The sequence below is a fragment of the Lolium perenne genome, chromosome 5 (genome assembly GCF_019359855.2).
Source record: "Lolium perenne isolate Kyuss_39 chromosome 5, Kyuss_2.0, whole genome shotgun sequence".
Taxonomy (NCBI): domain Eukaryota; kingdom Viridiplantae; phylum Streptophyta; class Magnoliopsida; order Poales; family Poaceae; genus Lolium; species Lolium perenne.
Window position 1 is genome coordinate 37751586 of NC_067248.2, and position 24394 is coordinate 37775979.

General features: G+C 40.4%; 1 protein-coding gene across 4 annotated transcripts; it reads right to left on the minus strand.

The window, feature by feature from the left end:
* Window positions 1-772: 772 nt before the first annotated feature.
* On the minus strand, window positions 773-23901 carry LOC127320829 (uncharacterized). 4 transcript variants are annotated; one of them, XM_051349920.2, is made up of 25 exons: window positions 23779-23901; window positions 23540-23679; window positions 15339-15461; window positions 14772-14894; window positions 13710-13856; window positions 13366-13624; window positions 10011-10245; window positions 9777-9924; window positions 9525-9695; window positions 9337-9391; window positions 7992-8152; window positions 7647-7905; window positions 6746-6977; window positions 6486-6636; window positions 5608-5775; window positions 4959-5030; window positions 4821-4841; window positions 4661-4722; window positions 4446-4500; window positions 4302-4338; window positions 3898-4220; window positions 3617-3742; window positions 3357-3505; window positions 1791-1859; window positions 773-993 (listed from the first exon to the last, which is right to left on the minus strand). In XM_051349920.2, exons 1-25 carry the CDS (start codon window positions 23816-23818, stop codon window positions 939-941), a joined length of 3381 nt encoding a protein of 1126 aa, XP_051205880.1. In that variant the 5' UTR covers window positions 23819-23901; the 3' UTR covers window positions 773-938. The 4 variants fall into 4 exon arrangements, with proteins under 4 accessions (XP_051205880.1, XP_051205879.1, XP_051205878.1 ...); XM_051349919.2 differs by having other exon boundaries at window positions 4821-4844; XM_051349918.2 differs by having other exon boundaries at window positions 4959-5363.
* Between the last annotated feature and the right edge of the window lie 493 nt (window positions 23902-24394).

Here is a 24394-nt window from a genome sequence, read left to right on the forward strand (position 1 = left end):
TGCTTTCCAAAATATACTACATTTCGAAACAAAGGTAGTACATCATATATAGAGTAACAACTCCAGTGTAGAGGAGCCGAAACTCATCTATATACGGCAGCTTTTACTGCGCACTGATTGAGATAGGGTTATACTTCAAGATGTTCTTCTGGCCCCTTAGAGACTGTCCGCCAGAGCTGGGTCGTTCTGTACCAGTACTCCCTCCGATCCGGAAAAAAAAGTCAGAATGGTGATTTTGCAAAATAACCCACGAGATTTTTCTTTGTCAACCCGTGCTCCACATTTGTGACGGCCGCTGCGCGGAGCTGGGGGCCACGTTGTTTCCCATGGCACGCGATGAGAAAGAGGGGTGGGGGTGGGTATGGTGAGGAGTTGGTTTGCTGCCATCGACGCGGGAGCCCCGGTGGCAGCGGAGCATGGGCAACGAATGGCAGCCCTCGGCCACATCGCAACTTGCTGCAGATGCACGGGTGGGCATCCATGCATGGAGCTTCCACTGGAAAAATGCTAGCTAGGGGCGCCACGTTTGGAGGGGTTAGGGACGAGAAAGACCAGATGGTCATGGGGATGGGGATAAGATTTGACTGGGTAGGGGCACGTGGTGCGGCCTGGTCATGTGATTAGAATTTTTCTAATTTTAGGAGGGTTTAATTGTAAAACATTAATTGTATTAACCATCCGATATTTTTTCCGGATCGGAGGGAGTATATAAATACTAAGTTGGAAGCAAGCCGTAAAATTTCAGTTCCAACTATCCTATAACAGTGCGGCATACAGAAAAATCAAGTAAAAAATAACAGTGAACTATAACATGTTCTCCGGAAAAATGTTAGATAACCCTTTAAACCAAGTACCACAAAATGATTCTTATTCTAAAAACATGCACCCAAACAACTCTGCTTTTTATTAACGACCTCCTTTTGCGAGCAACAATGTCTTCATAGCAAATCCGGTTCAATTATTGCTATTCCCCGGTGACATCCAACGACAATCCTGCATAAATTAATATATCCTTGATTTTCTTGATGACAACAAAAATGAACATTAAAAATGCACATGAAAAATGCAATTTAAATGAAAAACAGCAGTTTTTCCTGGTCATTTGCATAAGCAATGTTGTCACATCGACAAATTTCACCACGAAATATACGGATTTTAACAACTTGGTATACTACACATAGTTTAGTAATCACATAATATATGGGTGTTTAGAGATGACCTCACTCTTGAGACCGGTGGTTTTGTCATCCTAGCTTAATTGGCTAACTTAAGCCCTAAACAACTCTCTCTCTCCAATTGAATTAATTGCACTAAAATTCTTGTGGTGCATGTTATGTTCGTAGCCATAATTGCCAATTTTTAGCTGTGTTTTGTACTTCATACACCAGAGTTTTGGTGACCGTAATTATAGACTCATCCTTGTGGCAATACTTATCTAAGTAGCTATCCCTAGCATGCCCTATATCCCAAACTAACAATATGCAAAACTGAATTGTCAAAAGACTTCAAAAAAAGAAAAAAAGCAAAAAAAAAAAAGGCTGTTTAAGGTCTGCTTCTGGTTTAAAACGGTCAGAATATGTAGCAGGGATGATCATTGTCTCCTCAAATCCACTTGTTTTGGATCAGGTGCAAAGCAGGTCACTAGAAGAAATTCTGAAACATCTGCTTCTTTGACTTTTGCAGTTTTAGCTCGTAGTTTAGCTTCTACTTTTACTTTGACTTCTGCACATTTTTCATTAACACAACTTCGACATCAAGTAAATAAAATAGAACACAGAAATTTCTATTACCTTTTTGATTCTGTTAAATACCCAAAAGCATAAACTGCGCCGAGGTTGAGACCAATTATTTTCTCAGTCCTGTCACATTAAGAAGCTAGCTGTTAATTTCTAAAACATATGATGCTTCATAAAACTTAATAGATAAGAAAGTCGAATACAATAAGTTAATTCATATTCATGTAAGGGTATTTATCTGGATTACTCAGTAAGTTGTACTAAATCGTAATTTGATCAAGTTTTACCATTTCTGTTCCTCGCAGAACATCTTATCTCTCATTCATAGAACAAGGAAAGCAAACATGCCTTCCCCAAAGGAAGCCTTTCTCAATACAATTTTTTGAACAAAATTTTCATCTGTGTTCCGCTCATGGCTATTTTCCTTTCTGTTGTGAAGTGTACAAGTAGATTGCCTAGCCCTTTCCATTAGTTCGGACATTTGATTCAAGTGGCTAGTGCATGAAGCTTAACATGGTATCAGAGCCCCAGGTCTCGAGTTCAAATCCTGGCTTTCACAATTTATTCTAAAAATTATCTCTTCTCCCCCCTCTTCTCGCAGCCGCCGCCCGCCCCGGCACCCCGCCGTCCCGCGCCCGGCCACCGCCGCTGCCTCTTTGCCTCTCTACACGTGTTGACTCTCTTCTCCCGTCACACGCGAGTGGGGGTGTTGTGAAGTGTACAAGTAGATTGCCTAGCCCTTTCCATCAGTTCGGACTTTTGGTTCAAGTGGCTAGTGCATGAAGCTTAACACTTTCCCCTCAATTCTAGGGCGACTAGTTGTGGTCGTAGTCTCGGAGAAGTATAATAAACTCTAGCAAGGATGAGGAAAAAAGTATACAATGTAGACAGAAATGAATTTATTTTTAGTGTTAGAAACACATGCATCCCTGTCAGTTAACTAGGCTTCTTAGTCAATTGACAGTGTAAACTGGTAGCAGTTTATGCTACGGCCAGCAAACAGAGTATGATACATTACGAGCAGAGGAGAGTATAACCTAACTACATGTGCAATCAGTCTAAGAAATAATCAGAGTGGCTGGTCTGTGTCAGTTAATTAGGATCCTCTTTGTTTGGCCATCTGTGTTACACCTGCTGCCAAGCTGAATGACCACATAAGTAGTTTAGTGGTCAAGCTTAATTATTTGCTTATGGTGTGTTGCACTAGTTATTTAATGCACATTGTCTTGTAGATGCAAGTTGATTATAAGTTAGATTGTTTTAGTTGATCTCGTTTCTATCAGTTCTTGATAGATATGCTTGTCTATAAAATTTTACATGAATGGGCTGTTTATAAAACGATGGCATGTTTTGACAACATCCTTTTGATATTTGTGCAGATTAATTTTAATGGGCTTTCTGCATGCATTCTAGCCAACTAGGAGAAAACGCTAAAAGCCCATGCATTGTAAGTGGTCTAATTAGTCGGCAACATGTAGTCTTTGACAACTTCTTTCAAAGCGATTTTTGTCTGGATACAGAGTAGAAAAGTACGAGTTGGACCCTTATTTTATTGACAGACTTGGATTTGTATCCTTCAAACTAAAATGAGAAAACATAATAAGAAGCAGTGTTATGTACCTGTAAGTGATGGGGTTCAAAAAACAAACAGTCCCGTCGAGTGAACCACTAACTAACACTGTGAGATCTGAATGTCGATATAACGAACCAAGATGGTTTGCATGTCCTTTGAATGTCTGGACGCATTTGTGCGTATCCAAGTCCCAGATCTAAATCACAAAAGTGAAAGCAATGGAACAATGTAGCATAAGAACACTTGATCTAGTGACCCCCAAAAAGAGAGAACACATGAGAGTATTGTTCAATTGATAATGTCGTACCTTTGTGGTCCCATCTTGAGAGTCACTAATCAAAAACTGACCAATATCATTTATGATGTAACGAAGAGACTGCAGGCCATCTGCAGACAATGTGATTGTGCTATTTGGACTGGAAACGTTCCAGATCTGCAAAATTACCACATTGCAATCTTAATAAACATCCAAGTGCCGAGTTAACTGGACTCTTTTGAAGAGAAAATAATAATTATATAGAAATTTATTCTATAAATTATGAAATCCATTAAAATAACCTGTTTACATCAACAACAAAAAAAAAAAACCTTGATTGTGTGGTCTAAGGAGGCACTGGCAAAACTGTTGGTGTCCACTGGGTTAAATGTTATTTGTGTCACTCTGTCGGAATGCTCCTTAAACGTATGGGTGCATTCCCAGTTATTCTCCCAATTCCAAAGCTCAATGAGATGAGATGATGACGAGACGATAAAAGGACGACTTGGATGCACAGCCAAAGACTCAATGCGACTATGATGACCTCTGAAGCTCGCGACTTCTTGCCGTGTACAATAACTGTAAACATATATGTCCCCGTCATCGTCACCGGCCACAAGCCATTGCTCTCTTTCAATGAATTTTGCTGAATAAACTGCAGTTGGAACAACCATATTAGTATGATCAATCATGAGGACTGATGAACTAAAATAAAAATTAAAAAAGCTAAGCATGCCTGATTCCTCTGATAATTCGACAGAGATCTGAATTGCCTGCGAAAAATTAGCATTCAAAACAGAGCACAAGCTAAAAAAAATTCATAGTACGAAAAACTAAATATGTAGTACTATGCCACATATAACATAGAGAAAAAACACACCTGTCTATGGTAGTCCCAAATTAAAATTTGACCCCCATGATGGCTTGTCATTATCCTGCATTACACAATGTGAATTTATTAAATGCAGAAAAGTATCAATCATTTAAACGGCGGCGGGGTGTCGAAACAAAACATTAGAGATGAAAGGAAACAAACCATTATGAACTTATACAGTGGGGAAAAAGCACTAGATGAAACAGCTAGTATGAACTAACCATGGCTCTGTCGGATGCACATCCACAGACAACACCTGAGGGAAGTTCGTCTTGGATATGATCTGGTCCACCATAACACGAACCACTATTAGCGAGGAAGGCTCCAAATTGCTACTCGGATCAGCTGTGAAGTCGACAGGAAAAAAAAATAGGAAGCTACCTCGATTCCAGGCTGGATTAGCTGCTGCCACGCCAACCACCACCGAGAAAGCCATGAAAGAAAAAGAAAAAACGTAGGATTGCATTGTGTTAAATAGAATTCTAATAGTCATTGCAAACTCACTTGACCAGAGGTTACCTCATCTTGAGCGCCACAAACGACCTCCAGTTTCTGCTGATGCACCTTCTTCGTACATGAAGCTTGGGCTTCCTTAAAAAAGTCATGAAACTCTCTGTTGGTCAAATCAAGGTCTACATCCTTGAGGTTAAGGCCCCCCTCACCAACAATGCAGCTCTCTAGGGTGAAGAATTCGCCGCTGTTCACTGGCTTGCGCATAGACACTACGAGGGTGTATGTGGATCTTGGTGGCGCAACGCCGCGAGCCATACACCTTTTCTGATTATCCGACAGAAGCCTAACAGCGACGCGGTCGTCTGTCATGTTAGTTACGTGCAGAAAACAGCAGTTCATCCTGTTTCGCTTGAATGGGAAACAAAGCTGAAGGGGGTAGACGCCAATGAGCTCAGTGGGGACAGGGCATATCTAGTGCAAGACAAGAAAGAAAAACATAAACAGTTAATGGGGTGGAAATGGAAGGAAGGTATAGATTTTGCAAGCTATATGATTTGAAAGAAAGAAAAAATACCAATGCTGGTGTTCACAAATAACTACTTTGAAAGAACAAGCATTTTTCCGCGTTATTGTAAGTGTTGATGGTTTCCAAAAAAGGTAATTTTCTCCATGTAAACTACAAAATGGGTGTACTTGTGTTAGAAGTTATGCATACCTTGCCAAGCGCACTTAGAACCTCTCCTATACGAGGCCTTTCCTTTGGACGAATGTCAGCACACTTAAGCCCAATCACAATGCAGCATTTTACCTGATTGAGACCCTCTGTGTTTAATGATGGGTATGCCGACTTAATGTGCGATGTATTTGTCCAGTCTTTACGCACCTATTCAGTTGGAGTAAGAGAGCTTAGACTAGTCACAATGGAAAGTATCATACACTAGTATCATACACATGATACTAGTTTATGATACTAATCCCACAATGCATAGTATCATAATATAGTATCATAGTATCATCATATTTAATGTTTTGTAAAATCTCAATGCAAATGTGTGTACATGATGTGTTTGCCATTAAGTTTTCTAGTTTTACGTGATATGATACGGTATCATATTATGATACCACTCTAATCTCTCACCTCATTAATTGGTGTGCCACATCAGATTTTTACCAACATGGCATGCATGATAGTACTACTTAGGCTGCTCATAGTGGGAAGTAACATAGAGTAGTAACATGTGCCATGTTACTACTCTATGTTACTACCTTCATAGTGGTTAGTAACATCAAAGTAGTATCATAGATGTCTTCATTAATTAGCTTATAGACTCATTGTATCTTGGAAAGTGTGATGTTACAGTAACTAGCTATGTTACTCCATCCTCCTCTCTCCTCATTAACTCACTGCCACATAAGCAAATTTGCTGAGTTGGACACTTAGTTACTAGTGAAGTTACTCCCACTATGAGTAGTCTTATGATAGTCCCATTGTGGCTAGTCTTAAACTATATTATACAGAATAAATAAAATCCAATATTTACAAAGAAAATGTGACTTAATTTTATATTGCTAGATAGTACATTAATATCTCACATTCCCAATGAAGTGCCATGGAAGTAGACCATCCTCATTAAAGCAGCTTCTGTTTCCTGTTACGACCTCCATGATGAGAAGGCCTAAACTGTACAAGTCTGATTCAAGTTTTTCTTCCCCACAGTATAAATATTCCGGAGCCATGTATACTCTGAATCATTGGAATCAATGGTGAATTATTAAGACACTAATCCAAGTAAATTTGTGTACAGATAGGGAAATGACAAAAAAATCATCTTAAATACTGAAGTTGCTCTTACAATCGTCCTGAAATATCTTGAGCCTGTGGCGGGGTATGCTCTTGTCCAAATAGACGGTGTAGACCAGAATTAGCAATCTTTGGAACCATTTTATCATCCAGAATTATGCTACTGGGTTTAAGATTGAGATGAATAATGTCTCTGCCTGACTCCACATGTAGGAAATGTAACCCTTCACAAATCTCCTTAATAATTCTAAGGCGCATGTCCCAGTTAAGTTTACGAGATTTATCTGCGGAATTGAAACCAAATATTCATTCAGATACTTGCAAATCCATTCTGTTTCGTGCAGTATGGTTGTACAAATAAGATGTCCCTAAATAACAAGCCATTCCGAATCTTACTAGGATTGAATGGGTAAGCATACTTCGAAACATATATATCAGTGTTTTCATGTTTATATACATAATATCCACACTAGTCTGCACTATTTCTTGGACCACCCACTTAAGTGGATTGACATGAATTAGAAAAAGAGTGGCCAATTATAAAATGTTTGATATTACCTATTGATTGATATTAAGTGTTTATCCATGTATAATTAAGCAATAATCCTGTAGTTAAACATTTCTGTAATGTTATCGCAGTTGTTCACATAAAACATAAAATATTCTGGATTTTTCGTTATCTAATTACTAAAAATTATATTCTTATAGTGTTTCATGTAGTGACGGGAAACAATGGTCAAATATTCTGGATTTTTCGTTATCTAATTACTAAAAATTATATTCTTATAGTGTTTCATGTAGTGACGGGAAACAATGGTCAAAGCCCCATATTAAGGGTGCAGGGTTTCAATGAACCCAGTGAACAAATCAAATCAAGAACAAATTAGTGTTAGTCACTGTTAATTTGAAAAATATGACTGGACCAGTTAAGTAATTAAGTTGCATGGTCATACCGTAAATGAACTTATCAAGGCTTTCACCGCGCAAATACTCATAGCAGAGAAAATTATCTTGCTTGTACGCATGAAGAGAGCCTCTGTTGCAGGCAGCCGCTTCTCTTTCTACTCCGTAGCAGCAACCTATTAACTTCGCTACATTTTTGTGCTCAAGCGCCAAAAGATCACCAACAGTGTTACGAAATTGTCTTTCTCCACCTCTTATAGTTTTTTGAAGCCTTTTTACAGCAATTATTTCCCCGCACGGATGCACTCCCTGCTTAACTCATTTTATTAGGACGAGTAACATTCACTGCATATTAAAAATATTTATGATCAATAAGCTGCTCTGGTAGAACGTACCTGATAAACCACTCCACTCACTCCTTGGCCAATTTCTAGTTCGCTGCAGAAATTCTTGGTAATATCTTTTAAGAATTGCAAACTTAACTCAATTGGTAATGGAGTGGCACCTTCTAACTGGTTCTCTGAATTATATTGGCTGTTGTCTCCATCATATGTTTCTGATTGTGCAAATGTCCACTCAAACAAGATCAAGTACAAGTTTTGCCAAGAAGCTTAGTAACATCAACCATTTGTTATATGTACAAGTATCTACAAACTTTTAGATTACTAGCTGCAAAAATAATTCGTTAAGAATATATGAAAGAGAGTTTTTTCTAAGCTAAGATGACCATATACCCTCACTTCTTATAAGATATTTCGAGCGTACTAAAATATTCTAGAAAAAAGGTGTTGACTTGTAAGGTTCCACGTTAATAGTTTGTGCCGTTTAAGAGAAACAAAAAAGACCAAATACTATGTGTTTTACATTCACATATATTTTCTACCACTTGTTATTTTTGTATGGGCCGCATACTAAATGTTTTTCTCAGATTATTTTTTCTTTATAATGCATGCATGATGTTGTACCACAATCATATTTTTTTCTACATTTTTTGTTGCACTTATAATGTCAAAAAATAGATGTCCAAAGTTAGTGGATGCAGGACTATAGGTACACCGTCCCAAGCCATTCCTCTAAGGGGCGTGTTTTAAATTTCTAGTTAAATAAGAAGATAATAAAATGGAACCAGGTGTGTGTTTGGTTTACATCCTGGCTGTCATGCATCTGGCCGTTAAGTCTAGTTGCGTGCCTTTCAGTTTCAAAGAGGATTTAGTAGATGTTCAATTTTCAATCATGAAGTCTAATTCATCTGAACTGCAAAATCAAGCCATTCACTTTACAATCCTGGGCAGTTTAGTGATATTACTGATGTGGATGCAGTATAACTGTCAAATCATCAAAACTATCAAGAAGGAGAGATAACAATGGATAGATACGTCGCACGATGAGTAGTGAGAAAACATCCGCTAAAAATAAAAGTAGAGCTCAATGCAGTTTTAACTCAACCTCACCATCCAGTCAACTTTAACGGGTTTGTTTTATGACATGACCGTAACTCAGCCCGGACAACTTGTAAAATCCCCCGAGGCTAGTAAATTATTTTCATAGTTCAAGACTTCAACCCACATGGTCTTAGAGTTAAGGACTGAAATCTTTTTTCTTTTGCAGAGTGTCCAGTCAAGAGTCAAGACATGTACTTTTTCCAAATTAAACTAAGGTTTTGCTAGTTATAGCAATGGAACTTAATTTAAAGCTAGCATTAGAGGGAAAATAGCATTTGGAAAATGTAATAGCACTAACCGAGAGAAGGCAACGCCAAGGTGTTCGGAAGATGGAAGGATCCTCCACTGCGGAACTGCCAAGAAAGTAAGGGCAGGTGAGAAAGCGTGAGGATCATTTTCATGACCAATATCAAGAAACATACGAATCATAAAAAAGAGGGTATGCATCATAAAAAAGGATGATATCCGTGACAGGAATAATCATACCTGGCACTCTTTAGTTTTATTAAGTGTATCAATTATTTGTTCTGTGGTCGGCCTTTTCTGGGGGTCTTTATCCATGCAATCCATAGATAATATGATGCATGCATATAATTGTGAGTAGTTATCTTCCATTGATCCTTCTTTCTGCAACCTTGATCGCCACTTTTCAAGTAACTATAGTTCAAACAGATAGCTGAAATGATATGATGAACTCAAAATGGACCAAGAAATCCTAAAATAAGATTACAGTGTAACCTCAATAAATTCCTCATTGGGCGTTTCAATGTTGTCGCAGTAGATCCTTTTTCCGCTTATTATCTCGATGATAATTAAACCCAAACTGTATATATCTAACTTTTTGGAGATCATGCCGTTTTGTTTAAATTCTGGGGACAAATATACCCTGCGTGAAGGCATCACTGTTTGAGAAGCCGCGAGTTTTAACATAACTCATAAAACACAATGGAGTTGTAAAGCTTAGTATCTTACCATGTACCTATGATGGCAAATGTGCGTGTATGAGTCTTGTCCTCACCGATGAGTCTTGAAATACCGAAGTCCGCGATCTTTGGTATCATCTCATCATCCAATAATATGTTACCAGGCTTGAGATCCCTATGGATAATAGGGGAACCTTCCTTGCCCTCATGAAGGTAATGCAAACCATTGCAAATCCCCTCAATAATTTTGTAACGTTGTGACCAATTAAGTCCACAATCTGCATCTGTAGTCACTAATGTTAGTATATTATCGAAGCCATTTTAAGACACACCAACTAACCACTCTAAAGGTAAGAAGTTTAAATCTGAACCATATATTAATCAAGGTTGGTATTGGAAAGCTTGTTAAGTAAAGTAGCCACCCACTAATTAAGTGTGCCAAAAATATGGGAGTTTCAGTCTAGCACATACATTCTTCTCTACGTTCATACCAAAATATGTCAACCCTTCCCCATGATGTTTTGCAATAAATGTATAACATCTGTGATTGAATCACACAACATGGCTACTTGGTCAACATAAATGGAAAAAACAAATTATATAAAACAAATTTTGTTAAATTAAATGTATAGAGTGCTTTTTTGGAATTTCTTGGTTACATGCTAGTAATAAAAATGTAAATGGTGTGTACCAATAAATAAAGAGAGATTTAAAATGATATCTCAAGAAGAAAATTGTTGGATTTGGGCTACAAACAACATTACTGACTAGAAACATATAATTTTGAAGGGATTTCAAACAATACCATAATAATTTAGTATCATTTTAAGTATCATACTAGGAAATTTGCCCGTGCGTTGCATCGGGAGATACATCGTTAAAATGTTATGTTGAAAATTAAAATAAGCAAGTAATAAAATATAAAAAACGATCATGTGTTCTTTTACATCCTCACCACAATATCTTTAAAGATAAAACATCATGTATTCCTTCACATGGCGATCGCTTCACAAGGAAGAATGGCACAATCAATTAACCTTGGCTTGTCATGCAATTCCATGGTGGTAGTTAAGCATTGAAAGAGGGGCTTCGGGAATTCTAGTATACCGAATGTCAAAAGTATTTTATCTGAACCGAACCGGTATGGAGTAAAGAGGACACGTGAGGCGAACATGAAACCCATCTAGGGCTCTGTCCCTCTCGCTGGTGATGTTGCCGATCTGCTCCGTCTCCGGTGGCCTTGAGGCCTTGGAGGCATGGCGGATCGCGGCCTCTTGCCGGCGGGAAGGTTTATGCTCTTTGTTTAGTTTGTCTTCAGTGTCTTCTTCGGGATGGTGAGGCGGCGGCTACTTTCTGAAGTTAGAATAAAGTCCTCCCGGCCCTATCCTCGCTCTAGTGGTGCGCCTAGCGCCGACGGAGGGCGTGCGGAGTCGTGTGTCCGGCGGATCTCCTGGGATCTGGTCGTTTTTCGTGTCCGATGGTGTGGTTTCAGGTCAGTCTGTTTCGATCTAAGGTTCTCATCATTAGCGATAGTTACTGCTCTGGTTCTTTTGGACCTTAGCACGACGATTTCCCGTCTGTCTACTACAACAAGCTGTGCCTGGCTCCGGTGATGGAGGGGCGATGACGGCGACGCGCCTTCGGCTCGCGCTAGTGTGTAGTCGTCGCTAGGTGTTCCAATGATCTACTTGTAATTTTTTTATTTTTGGTTTTCTTTATACTGTTGTTGATGATTATTAATAGATCGGCGAAATATTCGCAAAAAAGGGAATGTCAAAAGTTTTTTATTTATATTGTGAGCATCAATAATTAATAAATTATATTTCAAAGTATGAAAAATATAGTAACATTGAATGCGCAGAGGATTGCAATTGGTAAGAGACTGAAAGTCCAATTATATTGGAAAGCTAGCAATGCAGATACAATAACACGTTGTGTCAGTTTGCTGTCACGTTAGCTTCAGAAATCAGACACATGCATTTCAGATTGTCACATAAGCCATGGATGAGTGATAGCAGCTGCGAACCCGTTTTGCTGACATCTGTGCTGGATTATTTTTGTGTGCCAAGCCTCCACCGTATTCGTCCCGTCCAGCCTGTAGCCTTCTGTGGCCCCTCCTCGGCCCCCTCCACACCACACGCGAGGGGATAAGGATTCTACTCTGTCTCCCATGCCGCGACTACCAAGAGGGTGAGGCCGCTGTAGTGGAGAGCGCGGCGCCTACGCCTACGTACGTGAGTCTTGCCATGAGAGGGACTGAGGGAGCATCACGCATACGCCGCTGAAATCGAGGGGAAACCGTGCGGAGACCGCAGCCTTGGAGGACCCGCGGATGAATTTCGCTGTTTCCTCGCGAGGGAGGCCGGGCTTCTTTTCTTTCTTTCCTTCCCGTCTTCTTCTGTCATGGCTGATACTCTTGTTCCAGTCGATGAAATCCGCCGCGTCCTACCCTCTTCTTCTATGGAGATTTCTCGCAGAGTGGGGAAGGCGGCCATGGTCATTGGTCTCCTGCCAGTACGCCACGAATATTTGCCTTGCCGTCGGGTGGGTTAGATGGGGTTAGTGAGGAGGAGGAGCGCCAGAGAGGGGAAACTCTGAAGGCCTCGCCGTCTTGCCTCCATCTCGGTGGTTGCTTCTGTGGATCCGAGGCATGGGCAGATCCTAGTCGGGCGGTGGCAAAGGGGAACATAGGGTGTTGGCAGGGCATGAGGACGGGGCTTTGTTTTTCCCATCGGGTGGGGAGAGGGACAGGACGAATCGTTATGCTAACTTGGCGGTGGCAATTGTCGTAATAATGATGGAAAAATAGGGGTAATAATAGACGGACGAACAAGAAGCCTTATTTTCTTTATTATTAGGTAGGTATAGATATAGATTAAAAAATATAGTTTGAGCGGTGTCTGCCAAACTTACTTTGGATTTGCACTCACATTATTCATATTTAACTCAAAAGAAAAAATCCTTAACACGGTCTACACTCTGCACCCATGAGAATTAACTCAAATTTTCTGACTTCCTTCTGCACATAGATTCTTTCCATCATACTCTTGCCAATTAACGACAAATAATTATTTTAAAATACATCCCTGGCCTCGAAAAATTCGTTCTTACCTCCTACCATCTAAAAATATTAACTAAATGTGAAATCCTTGAGAACGCATATTGTCGTGTGCTAAATATTTTTGTATGAAGGCACATTATTTATACACTTATATATATTTATATGTTGTTGACAGACCATCGTTCATATGCTATAAGTTCATCATGAAATTTTCTGCAAATTTATTGAAGTGTTATAGGAATGTTTATGTACCAATGTGGTCAATAACCTTAGGTCTAGATCCTTGTAACAACAAACCACGTGATCTAAATATAGGAAGTTATGTTTCATGTCATTATCATACCTGATAGATGCTTGTCAAGGCTTCCGCCGCGCATGTGCTCAAAACATAGCAACATGTATATGTCAGCTGCCTTAATTCCACGACCCTCATGCTGAATTACATGGATTTCTTCTTCGTAGCAGTAGCCTTCAAGCTTTACTATGTTTTGGTGTGTGAGAGTTGAAAGATGTCGAGCCTCATTTTCAAATTGCTTTGAATCCACATTCGACGTGATAACAAGCTTCTTCACGGCAATAACTCTCCCATCTTCGTCCTCTCCCTGTTCAGGTTCTCAAGTTACTGTTAATGCTCTTTTCTCAATTGTGACTAACATTAGATAAGAAATCCTCTTTTATCAAGTATACCTCATAAACGGTTGCATAACCTCCTTTACCAATTATTTTCTCGGAAGAGAAATTGTTTGTAATCTTTTTGAGAAAATCTAGTTTTAATCTTTGGGCCACCAATCCTGGATATTCTGAGTTGTACTCATACAAGGCATTGCTAATATCCTGCAAAAGTTGCACTAGTCACTATAAAGAGGAACAGAACAAGATCTTTTAAGGTGCTCCAACTTACCTCCTATGATAAATCATGTAAGAGAGTAGTAAATCAATTTGATCAATCATCGTCACTATACGCTCATGTGGATTAATTCTATAGGTTTCCCTTTTTTAAACAAAGACAAAAGCTCTGATTATCTCATTATTAATAAAATATTTTTCCATTTAAACAGGGGAAAACCGAGTTCAAACAAAAATTAAGAGATGCTCCCAACATACCGATGATATATTTACGGCAACATTTAGTATAAATATATCTAGTTAATTAGTGGAAAACCAAGCTAAAACAAAAATTAAAAGATGTCCGCAACACAAATCTTTCAACTGAGGCACCTCCACAAAAATCTATGTCCATTACTCCATTTTGATGGTCTCCCTATTCAACATATCGTATTAGTATCGTGTACTAAACAATCAGGATCTCCCTGAAACACATTAGCTTAGAAAGTGAAAACTAAGAATCAAGAAATGGAATAATTTGATGATATATTGCATCATATAGGAAGGCCTCAATACAAAAGCAGTGACAGAAGTTGTCTAGTTGCACCCAAGGAGAAAAACATGGATGTTTTCTATTTGAATGAGTAAGTCATAATTATTGTCATAGACTCAAAATGAAGGTATCAGAAATTAGGGCGTGCGAAGCAGACCACACAAATTTAAATGCCAAATTGATGCACTAAAGAGCCATATTTTGTGTGGATTAAAATCGTACATAATTTTTCTGTAAATCCTTGATGCCCTCTTAGAAACTGTCTACATCTTTTCCATGAACCAGTGTTGCCTACCAAATCTTATTTATTTAATTGAAAATTGGCTTGTTGCAAGAGCAAACTGTTAGAAATTTGAGGGACGGTATTCTACCTTGGAATGATCATCCAAAACTGAGATTTTCTTATCAGTTTCATCCTGCAATTGTTTGTCACCGACTCTCTCTGTCAATTGACGCAACAGCACAGCAACCTCTTGCCCATTTTGATGCTCTCCCTATTTGACAAATTGTATTAGTTAGAACATAGAAAACTGAGAAAGTAGGAATAGAAGAATTAGATGACATATTGCATCTTTCAGGAATGATTCAATACAAAAGCGGTGATAGAAATTGTCTAGATGCATGCCACAAGAAAATACAGATATTTTCTATTTAAGTGAGTAAAAATCATAATTGTTGTCATTTACACAAAAGAAAGGTGTAAGAAATTAGGGTGTGGAAGGCAGCCCACAAATTTAAAGGATTAACTGATGCAATAAATAGACATATTTGTGCGTATTAAAATCGTATAGATTTGATTTCAAATCCTTGTTGCACTCTGAGAAATAGTCTACGTCTGACACACTACTATTGCATGCCACCAAATTTTCTTTTCTTTAATTGACACTTGGCTTGTTGGAAGAGCGTTCAGTCAGAAATTTGTGGTGCGATAGTCTTACCTTGGATTGACCAACCAGAGCTGAGATTTGCTTGTCAGCCTCATACTTGAATTGTCTGTCACCAACTATCTCTGTCAATTGAGGTACCTCCACACCAACTTCTTTCCCATTTTGTTGTTCACCCTATTCAGGATATCTTATTAGTATGCTGCACTGAACATAATATTTTTTTTACAGATAATAAGAGAAGGTAGAGAAATACAAAATGTTATAGTGTACGTGGTTCTCCACCACATTTTGCAAACAACTGCAAGCGGTAGGTCATCTATTTGGCAATTATGACTTAAAGAACACCCTATGTTGTCACTTGAGAATATGCATGCTAGACTGTGGCCTTCAAAAGCGAAATACCAGCTCGTTGCTACAAAAATACAAACTAGACTATATTAGTGGTATCTGCTAAGTGTATCCTAATTTTGGTGGCAAATTAATCGTAGCCATTTCGCAGTAGATGTAACAACTTGCATCATAAAAAAGTGAGGAGGTGATGGGCTGCTGCGACCAATTGACACTTTTATCGACATTAAAGATGATGTGCCACCCAATTGGAACCTCCATTAAACACATGAATACAAAATACTCCTTCTGATCCATAAGAACTGAAACCACGACAATTGTTATGAATTGGCAGGAGTAGAAATTGCCAACAGGAATAAAAGAATTACATGACATAGACATATTTCATTCTATAGATATGATTCAGTACAGAACGGGTGATAGAATTTATCTAGTTGCCTCTCAGAACCTTTTGTCCCTCAGACCGGTTAGAGCAATTCCAATAGTGTAGCCAGCTGTTGGCTATAAGCTAAGTGCCATGTCATCTATAGCTAATTTAGAGCAAGTACAATAGAGTTCAGTCAGCTGACTATAAGACATTAAATAATACTCCCTCCGTTCCTTTCTATAGTGTCTATAGATTTTTGGCATTTGTTTCAGAATATAAGGTTTTAGCTTAGCTTTTTTTCAATTACCCCCTCCCCGTTCAGCTTCCAAATCGTCCAGCTCCCAAAATTGTTATGATAAGTTAGGAAGATATGGATTTCCCAAATTTTACGTTGATCTCAAATCGTTTAGCTAGGGGTCTTGTGTACAAAATACTCTTGCGCTAATGTCCGTGCCAAAAAACAATAGGCACTATAGAATGAAACAGAGGGAGTATATTTTAGATGAGTTGGAGGAGAGAGAAGAGGAGAGAGAAGGGAGGTGGGCTACTATGCAATAGCCAGCTCTTGCACGTGCTCCTAGGCACTTTGTGAGAGTGAAATGTGGGCCATATGTTACTAAAGTGCTTCATTCTTATAGCCAACTATTATACATGTTAGTTATAAGATGACTACAAATGATATGACATCTTGTTATAGCCAGCAGTTGGCTATACTATTGGAATTGCTCTCAGAGCCAATACATACAATAGTGAGCTATAAAAATGTAGTACCTTATTAATGTATGGCCCACATTTCACTCTCACAAGTGCCTAGGAGCACGTGCTAGAGCTGGCTCTTGCATAAGAGCCCACTCTCATTCTCTCTCCTCCTCTCTCTCCTCCAACTAAGCAATAATATACTATTTTAAGCCTTATAGCTAGCTGATTGGGACTTATTGTACTTGCTCTTATTAGACAAGATCTGACGGACTACTTGGGTGAAGATCTCTAGGTAACGTGCCTTCGGGGAAGTGGTGCTTGGGACAAGTCTACTTCGTCGAAATTGATGAGCTTTTAATACCATCTGCTCCCTGCGTACCTGCCAACGGCAATTGAGTTTGTCGGGATGAGGTGGACATGGCCGCCGCCGCCACCGAGAACGGCTGGGTCGCAGTGATCGGGCTGGTGATCTCGAGAAGACGACGCTCGGGGCTTGCCATGGCGCACCATGAGAGCATCTCTAGTCGCGTCCTCTAAACCGTTTCTCAAACGGTACCGAATCGAACGTTTGGGGTACATGTTTTGTTCATGCCGTGTTTGAGGGACGTCGCTCCCCAGTCGCGTCCTCCAAACACCGCCCCTAAACTTATTTTTAAAAGTTTTTTAAAACACAATCATTTATTAAATATAGCATACAAATAAATATGTTTGGGGAGTTTTTTTTCAAATTAAAATATAACAAACAATAAAACAACTAAACAAATGTAATAAATAGGGCTAGATCAAGGTGTCGCGGCATTTGCTGATAATCCTTTGATCCTCCACAAATACTCAACGAGATCAGCTTGAAATTGATCATGAACATTGCTGTCACGGATCTCTGCGTGCATGGCGAGAAAATCAGTAAAATTTGCAGACAACTCATGATCAACCTCCGCAAGAGGGCCGTGACGCTCATAGGGACCAACATGTGTCCTGACATGATTCTTGCGGTCATCCTCGATGATCATGTTATGCATGATCACACAAGCCTCCATCACCTCCCTCATTTGGTCGTGAGACCAGCTTAGAGCAGGATACCGGACAATTGCAAATTGAGCTTGAAGCACACTAAATGTCCGCTCGATATCCTTCCCGCAAGCCTGCTGTCGCGCAGCAAAGTGAGAATTCTTCTGACCTGATGGAGGCGAGATTGTTTTGATAAAAGTGGCCCATGTTGGATATATACCATCGGCTAGATAATAGCCTTTGCTATATTGGTGGCCATTGATCTCATAGTTGTATGGTGGAGCATGCCCTTCCACTAGTCTGCTGAACACCGGAGACTGCTGCAACACGTTGATGTCATTGTATGATCCCGTCATGCCAAAGAAAGAATGCCAAATCCACATGTCATAATCTGCCATAGCTTCAAGCACCACACTGCAATATCCATAACGCCCTTTGTAAATACCTTGCCAAGCAAACGGGCAGTTCTTCCATGACCATTGCATGCAATCGATGCTTCCAAGCATTTCAGGAAATTCTCTGACAACATTTTGTGCCATGATCCTTGCAGTCTCTTCCTCAGTTGACCCTCTCAAGTAGTATTTACCGAACTTTCCCACCACAGCTCGGTAAAACTTATACACGCACTCAATAGCAGTTGACTCACTCATGCGAATGTAGTCGTCCTGTGTATCGGCAGGTGCTCCGTATGCAAGCATCCTCATGGCGGCAGTGCAATTCTGAATCGACGAGAACCCGACAACGCCTACAGCGTCATGCTTGAGCTTGAAGTAGGGGTCGAACTCTCGAATGCCGTGGAGGATATTCATGAACAGACCCTTGCTCATCCTATACCGGCGCCGAAAATTGTAGGCATGTGTTGTGTCATCTACGAAGTAGTCATTGTGCAGCATGGTATGCCCCTCCATCCTCTGTCGGGGCTTCGACTTCCTTCTCCCCGGCCTTGATCCTCCGCGGCGCAGCCTCTTCCTCTTCTCCGCCTCGGCGTCAAGCATGTCTGGAGGGACGCGATGATCAGCAAATGCTCCGGGAGGTCGTCGTCGAAGGCTTGCTCGTCCTCCAGCAGTAGGGCAAGCATCTCGTCGTCGCTATCCATGTCTGAAGCAAAATCAATGGTTAAAATTGCGCCGCGGCAGACGAGACAACGAACAGCGGCCAATCGCGCCTACCTGGCCAGCCGCGTTCTGGTACGTGCTGGCGAAGCGGCGGAACGACTGGCGAGAGTGCCAGCCGCGACGACGGTGCCGACTCTCAGAAGAGATCAGCCGTCGAAACGGTCGGCAAATCCAGTGGCGGCGAAGGGGTGGGAGGCGCAGGAGGGAAGGAACGACGAGAAAAAATGCGGGAACCAACGGTTTATGAAAATAGTCGCCGACATGTGGGAGCCCGCCTCGCTTTTCGGTGTGTCCGGTGTCCCCGGAGCATCCCCTGTGGGGCGGGGAGGGGCTCGGGGCGCCGGACACCATATCGGATTGCGCCGGACAAGAAACGACTTTGGGAAACGCGCTGTGAATGTTTATTTGTCCGACGCGCCTAAATCTTTTTGGGGAGCGTTTAGCGGACGCGGCTGGAGATGCTTTGAGAGTCATAGCGAGTGCGCGAGCATGGAGAAGGTGCCGTTAGACCAGACTAGCTCTAGAATACGAGAAAGATCGATCTCGAGAGGAGCTTGGCGGGGATATTTATTTGCCCAGTGCGTCAGTATAATGCCAACTTAGTATGGTACTGCTCCATCCATTCTAAGAGCAAGGTTTATAAATTTAGTTAAAAGTTACATGTTTCATTCATTCCAATCAACGAATTTACAAATTTTAATATACCTTCTCCTTTGAATATTATAAATTTGTTTGGAAATTGGTTGAATGGAGTGCCCAAAAAAGATAAAGCTTACATTAGAGTTGGTGTTTGTGCGGTCCTATGGGCGATATGGAAAGTTCACAATGATTGCATCTTTAACAAAAAAAAAGTTCCCATCATTTTTGCAGGCTATTCCGTTGGCTACCCACTCGATCCGTATGTGGTCTTATCTACAGCTGGAGGACGACCGACCGGCTATGGATATTGGGTGCAACCGACTGAAAACGGTGGCTTGGGATTTCTACAGCCGGTGCGGATGGTCTGCTGACCGCCGCTTGACATGATGATGCAAAGGCGCTTCATGTCCATGCTTAGTTTATGGTGGCTCACTTTGTTGAGACCATTTTTGATAAGTTTTTTGTAATAATTCTTGAGACTTTTCCTTTGTAAGACTGGATACTTTCATATAATAAAAGCGGCCCTATGCATCTCTTGGATGCAGAGGCCGGGCAACCCTTTTCAAAAAAAAAAATCAACGAATGACGTTTAGAAATTTAGTCAAAAGTTAACATTTTTTAATTTTAATCAATTTTATAGATAGAAATATGAATATTTACGATACCAAATTAATATTAGTAAATTCATTGTAAAAAAATATTTTTATAATCTATTCCTTTTAGGTTGTAGATTTTTATATTTTTTCTTTATGTTTGCTCATCAGAACGGAGGTACTCCTTTCCCAATTATGTTGCATATAATTTTTTACTCAACATCAAGTTTTTAAAAGTTTGACTAAATATATATGTATATATATATATATATATAAGGGTAAATTAACTGGTGCTCCATGGTGCCCGGGCACCATACGTAGATATGCACATTTTTGCTTTGTACTTCCTCTGGTCTTTTTTAATTGACTCAAATTTAGTACAAAGTTGTGCTAAATCTGAGTCAATTAAAAGAGACCGGAGGGAGTAGTACACATACCTGAGGGTATACATACCTAAGTTAGACATACCAAAGGTATACATACCTAAGATATGCATACTCAAGTGATACATACCTAAGGTATTGCATACCTAAGGTGTACGTACACTGATACGTGTATATATATGTTAGGTATGTGTAACTTGCATGTGTTTATGTTAAGTATGTAAATATTAGGTATGTGTAAACTTGTTTGTGTATATGCTAGGTATGTAAACCTTAGGTATGTGTAATTTAGACACGTACACTCTAGGTATGTACGAAATACACGTTTGGTGCCCGGGCACCATGGTGCCCCAATTGAGCTTCCTATATATAAGTATCAACATCTATAATATCAAACTTATATCGCGAGAGCCTCCATGAAATATATTTTTATGATGTGTGCATTAGATATTGCGAATTAATTTGTTTGTCTTTATACACGGTCAAACTCTACAAAGTTCGACTTTGACTAAAATCTATATGCAACACATTTTGAGATGGAGGGACTGCTATAGTTTTTCGGATTAGTGGGGATAATCCGAGTTAATTCTGAAAGCATGTTTGGTACTATATTGAGATCATTTAATCCCCATTTTTTCCACTTTTTTCTAAATATAAGGGTATTTTTCTCAATATCCAACCCACTACCTCTACCTAATGAATTGGAATTTTGTGGGGATTTGAGGGGATTGGGTGAAGGTAGGCTTCACCATAAAACCTGTCAAATCTTGATGAACATGCCTCTAAGAAGACACTCTCATGGGGAAGCAGCGAGCATAACGCCGACCTGCTCTAGCCAACGACAAAACTTGGGTTTTGAGCAGGAAAGCTTAGGTTGAAATAACAAGGGAGTGAATAGGCTCCACAACGACGTCTGTAAAGGGGAAATGATGTCTGAGATGCCATCGTCGCTGGCATCGAATAAAGTCAGACTTTCACCTAGATCTCACATACTCGTTGTGTCCATAAAAAATGTACTTCCAGCTTTTGTTATAAAGTTAGTCCCCAAGAGGCAACATCACTTAAACCATCACACTCAACCGCCACCAGCGGTCAACTGACCTCCATCACCCAACCAACAACAGCCATGGACACGAGAGAAAATGTCGATGTCGCCAACTCCACCGCTGCTAGCAAAGCATAACACATAAGGGTACCTCACACCGATATTGCCACTACCACACCAACCCCTAGAGTGAACGCCGTCGTGTCGTCATCCTCAACCGTAGGACACCTCCACTGCCGCCATTAAGCACGATACCAGCTAGGACAGCCAGCACTTCCTATGCGATTGTGGAACTCCGGAATATGCTATTTAGAGAGTGAATCGAAGGAAGTGTGCTCAACCTCACGAAAAAAAATAATAGGAAGGGCCTATTTGATTCGCAGGATTTCACAAACATGGAAATACGAAAACACATAAATAAGATAGGAATGTATGTGTCCATAGGGTTGTAAAAACACATGAATTTGTGAAATTAGGTGTTTGATTCGCGAGAATAGGAAAAACTCATAAATCCTTAAAACCATAATCAAATCATTATTAAAATAAAGGTAAATACTAGGTCGGTTAATTGCTTATAAAAGTAATGAAAGCATCCTTTATCGAAAAAAAATACTAGGTCGGTCATTATTATGCAACATATGATCTTTGTCTCGTTCTTTGTGCATACAAGTGTAAAAAAGGTTTGAGTGGATTGTAGATTTTTTTTTAGCTTTCCCTATGAAACCTAAACCAAAGGGAAACAAATCTTGATTTTTTCTATATTGCATTCCTTTGAAACAAATGGACCAATAGTGCCAACGAAAGAAAATTTCCTATTCTTATGATTTTCCTCCAATGTTCATTTATATGAATCAGACATGCCCAAAATTATCTCTGTCACGTGCCTCTACTATTACAGTTGTAAAACAATTGCGCCCTTCCGATAGAAAAAATAATATTATGCCACATCTCTTGCTCCCTTCGATCCATAAGAAGTGTTGTGGCTTTTGCGCAAATTTGACTAAATTTGAGCAAACAGCCATGACACCCCATACTTATTATGGATCGGACGAAATATGAGATTAACAGCAATAACTCTTTTCATGTTGGGCATTAATAGAAGTGCAACTTAGCAGTAGTACCAATCAGTAGAGGTGAATGTGACACTCCATAGGCCGAAGTGATCACTAAGACTACTCATAGTGGGAGTAAAAGCAAGTACAATAAGTCCTAATTAGCTGGCTACAAGGATTAAAATAATATATTTGTGTCTAGTTGGAGGAGAGAGAAGAGGAGAGAGAATGTAAGTGGGCTCTTATGCAAGAGCTAGCTCTAGCACGTGCTCCTATGCATGTTGTGTGAATGAAAGGTGGATCCTCCATTGAAAAAGTAGTACATCTTTATAGCCAACTATTGTACTTGTTGGCTATGTGTTGGCTATAGTTGACATGGCATCTTGCTTATAGCCAACAACCGACTATACTATTGGAGTTGCTCTAAGAGCAAGTACAATAAGGTACAGTCAGCTGGCTATATGAGATAAAATATTATATGTTTGCTTAGTTGGAGGAGAGAGATTAGGAGAGAGAAGAGAAGTGAGCTACTATCTAATAGCCAGCTCTAGCACGTGCTCCTAGGCACTATGTGAGATTAAAAGGTGGGCCATGTATTGTTAAAGTACTACACTTTTATAGCTTACTATTGTACATGTTAGCTATAAGTTAACTATAGATGATGTGGCAAATTGTTATAGCCGACTGCCGGCTACACTATTGTTCTTGCTCTAACTTCACTAGTAACTAAGTGTCCAACTCAGCAAATTTGCTTAGGTGGCACTGAGTTAATGAGGAGAGAGGAGGATGGAGTAACATAGCTAGTTACTGTAACATCACACTTCTCAAGATACAATGAGTCTATAAGCTAATTAATGAAGACATATACTTATGATACTAACCACTATGAAGGTAGTAACATAGAGTTAGTAACATATGCATGTTACTACTCTATATTACTTCCCACTATAACTAGTCTAAGCATAATACTGGAGTGTTTAACCATACTAGTAGTACTACGCACCTTGTGAACCGGCACTCCATGCGCCCCATGGCTAAGCTTGGCATTGTGCATGCTGCCATCATCATTGTAATCATCATCGTTCGGATCAGTGGGTATCTCTCCCGCTGCCGCGGAAACATCGAGCAAGAAGTTAACAACTCCTGCAGGAGTATCAGATGATGCGTGAGAATCATTAACCTCTGCCGTGCACCAAGTCCTACATTCATTCAGGCCAGGGCAGGAGGATGAGGGTCACTAACCTGTGCAGGCGTCCTTCATGCGGTCAAAGAGGAAGGCCATCGCACGCTGGCTAGAGCAGCGGAATAGAATGGATAGTGAGGAGGGGCTTGCTCGATCGCACCTCCAGTGGATCAAATAGGCAGACGACGGAATGCATCCGGCTTAAAGATATTGACTTGACTTCGTGTGCATGTGCTGATAGCACACTCACAAGCTAGCTAGATCGAGGAGCTAGCTAGACAACAGATAGCACGCGTCGAGAGGATCGGGACGGCTTGGTCAGCGGTAACATCTTGGATCTCGTAATATAGTATCGCTACTCTATACGTCGCCGGTGCTGGTCGCGGCGTAGTAGCAGTAGCGTTTCAGATCAGATCAGGGATCGATCTGGAACAGCTTCTAAACGTAGCGTCCCTCCGCGATTCCGGTGACATCTAGCTAGCTTATTTGGCCGCCACTACGGGGACGACCAGCTACACCGACGGCCCCGCACCGTCGGCACAACAACGTTCACCGTCGGCACCGTCTCTGCCGACGGTCACCGTCGGCGTCTCCCCGTCGGCACAGCAGGCGTCGGGGTCTGCGCGTGCACCGTCGGCACAGAACTTCACCGTCGGCACAGCCGTACGCCGACGG

Bases quoted from the DNA above. Each gene is read 5' to 3' on its own strand.
- LOC127320829 (XM_051349917.2), bottom strand. From the start codon at position 23,818: ATGGCCTTCCTCTTTGACCGCATGAAGGACGCCTGCACAG. The intron at 9,392-9,524 runs GTATGATTATTC...CTTTCTTGGCAG, and splicing joins ATAAAACTAAAGAGTGCCAG to TTCCGCAGTGGAGGATCCTT. The intron at 4,723-4,820 runs GTAGCTTCCTAT...ATGGTGGACCAG, and splicing joins TAATCCAGCCTGGAATCGAG to ATCATATCCAAGACGAACTT.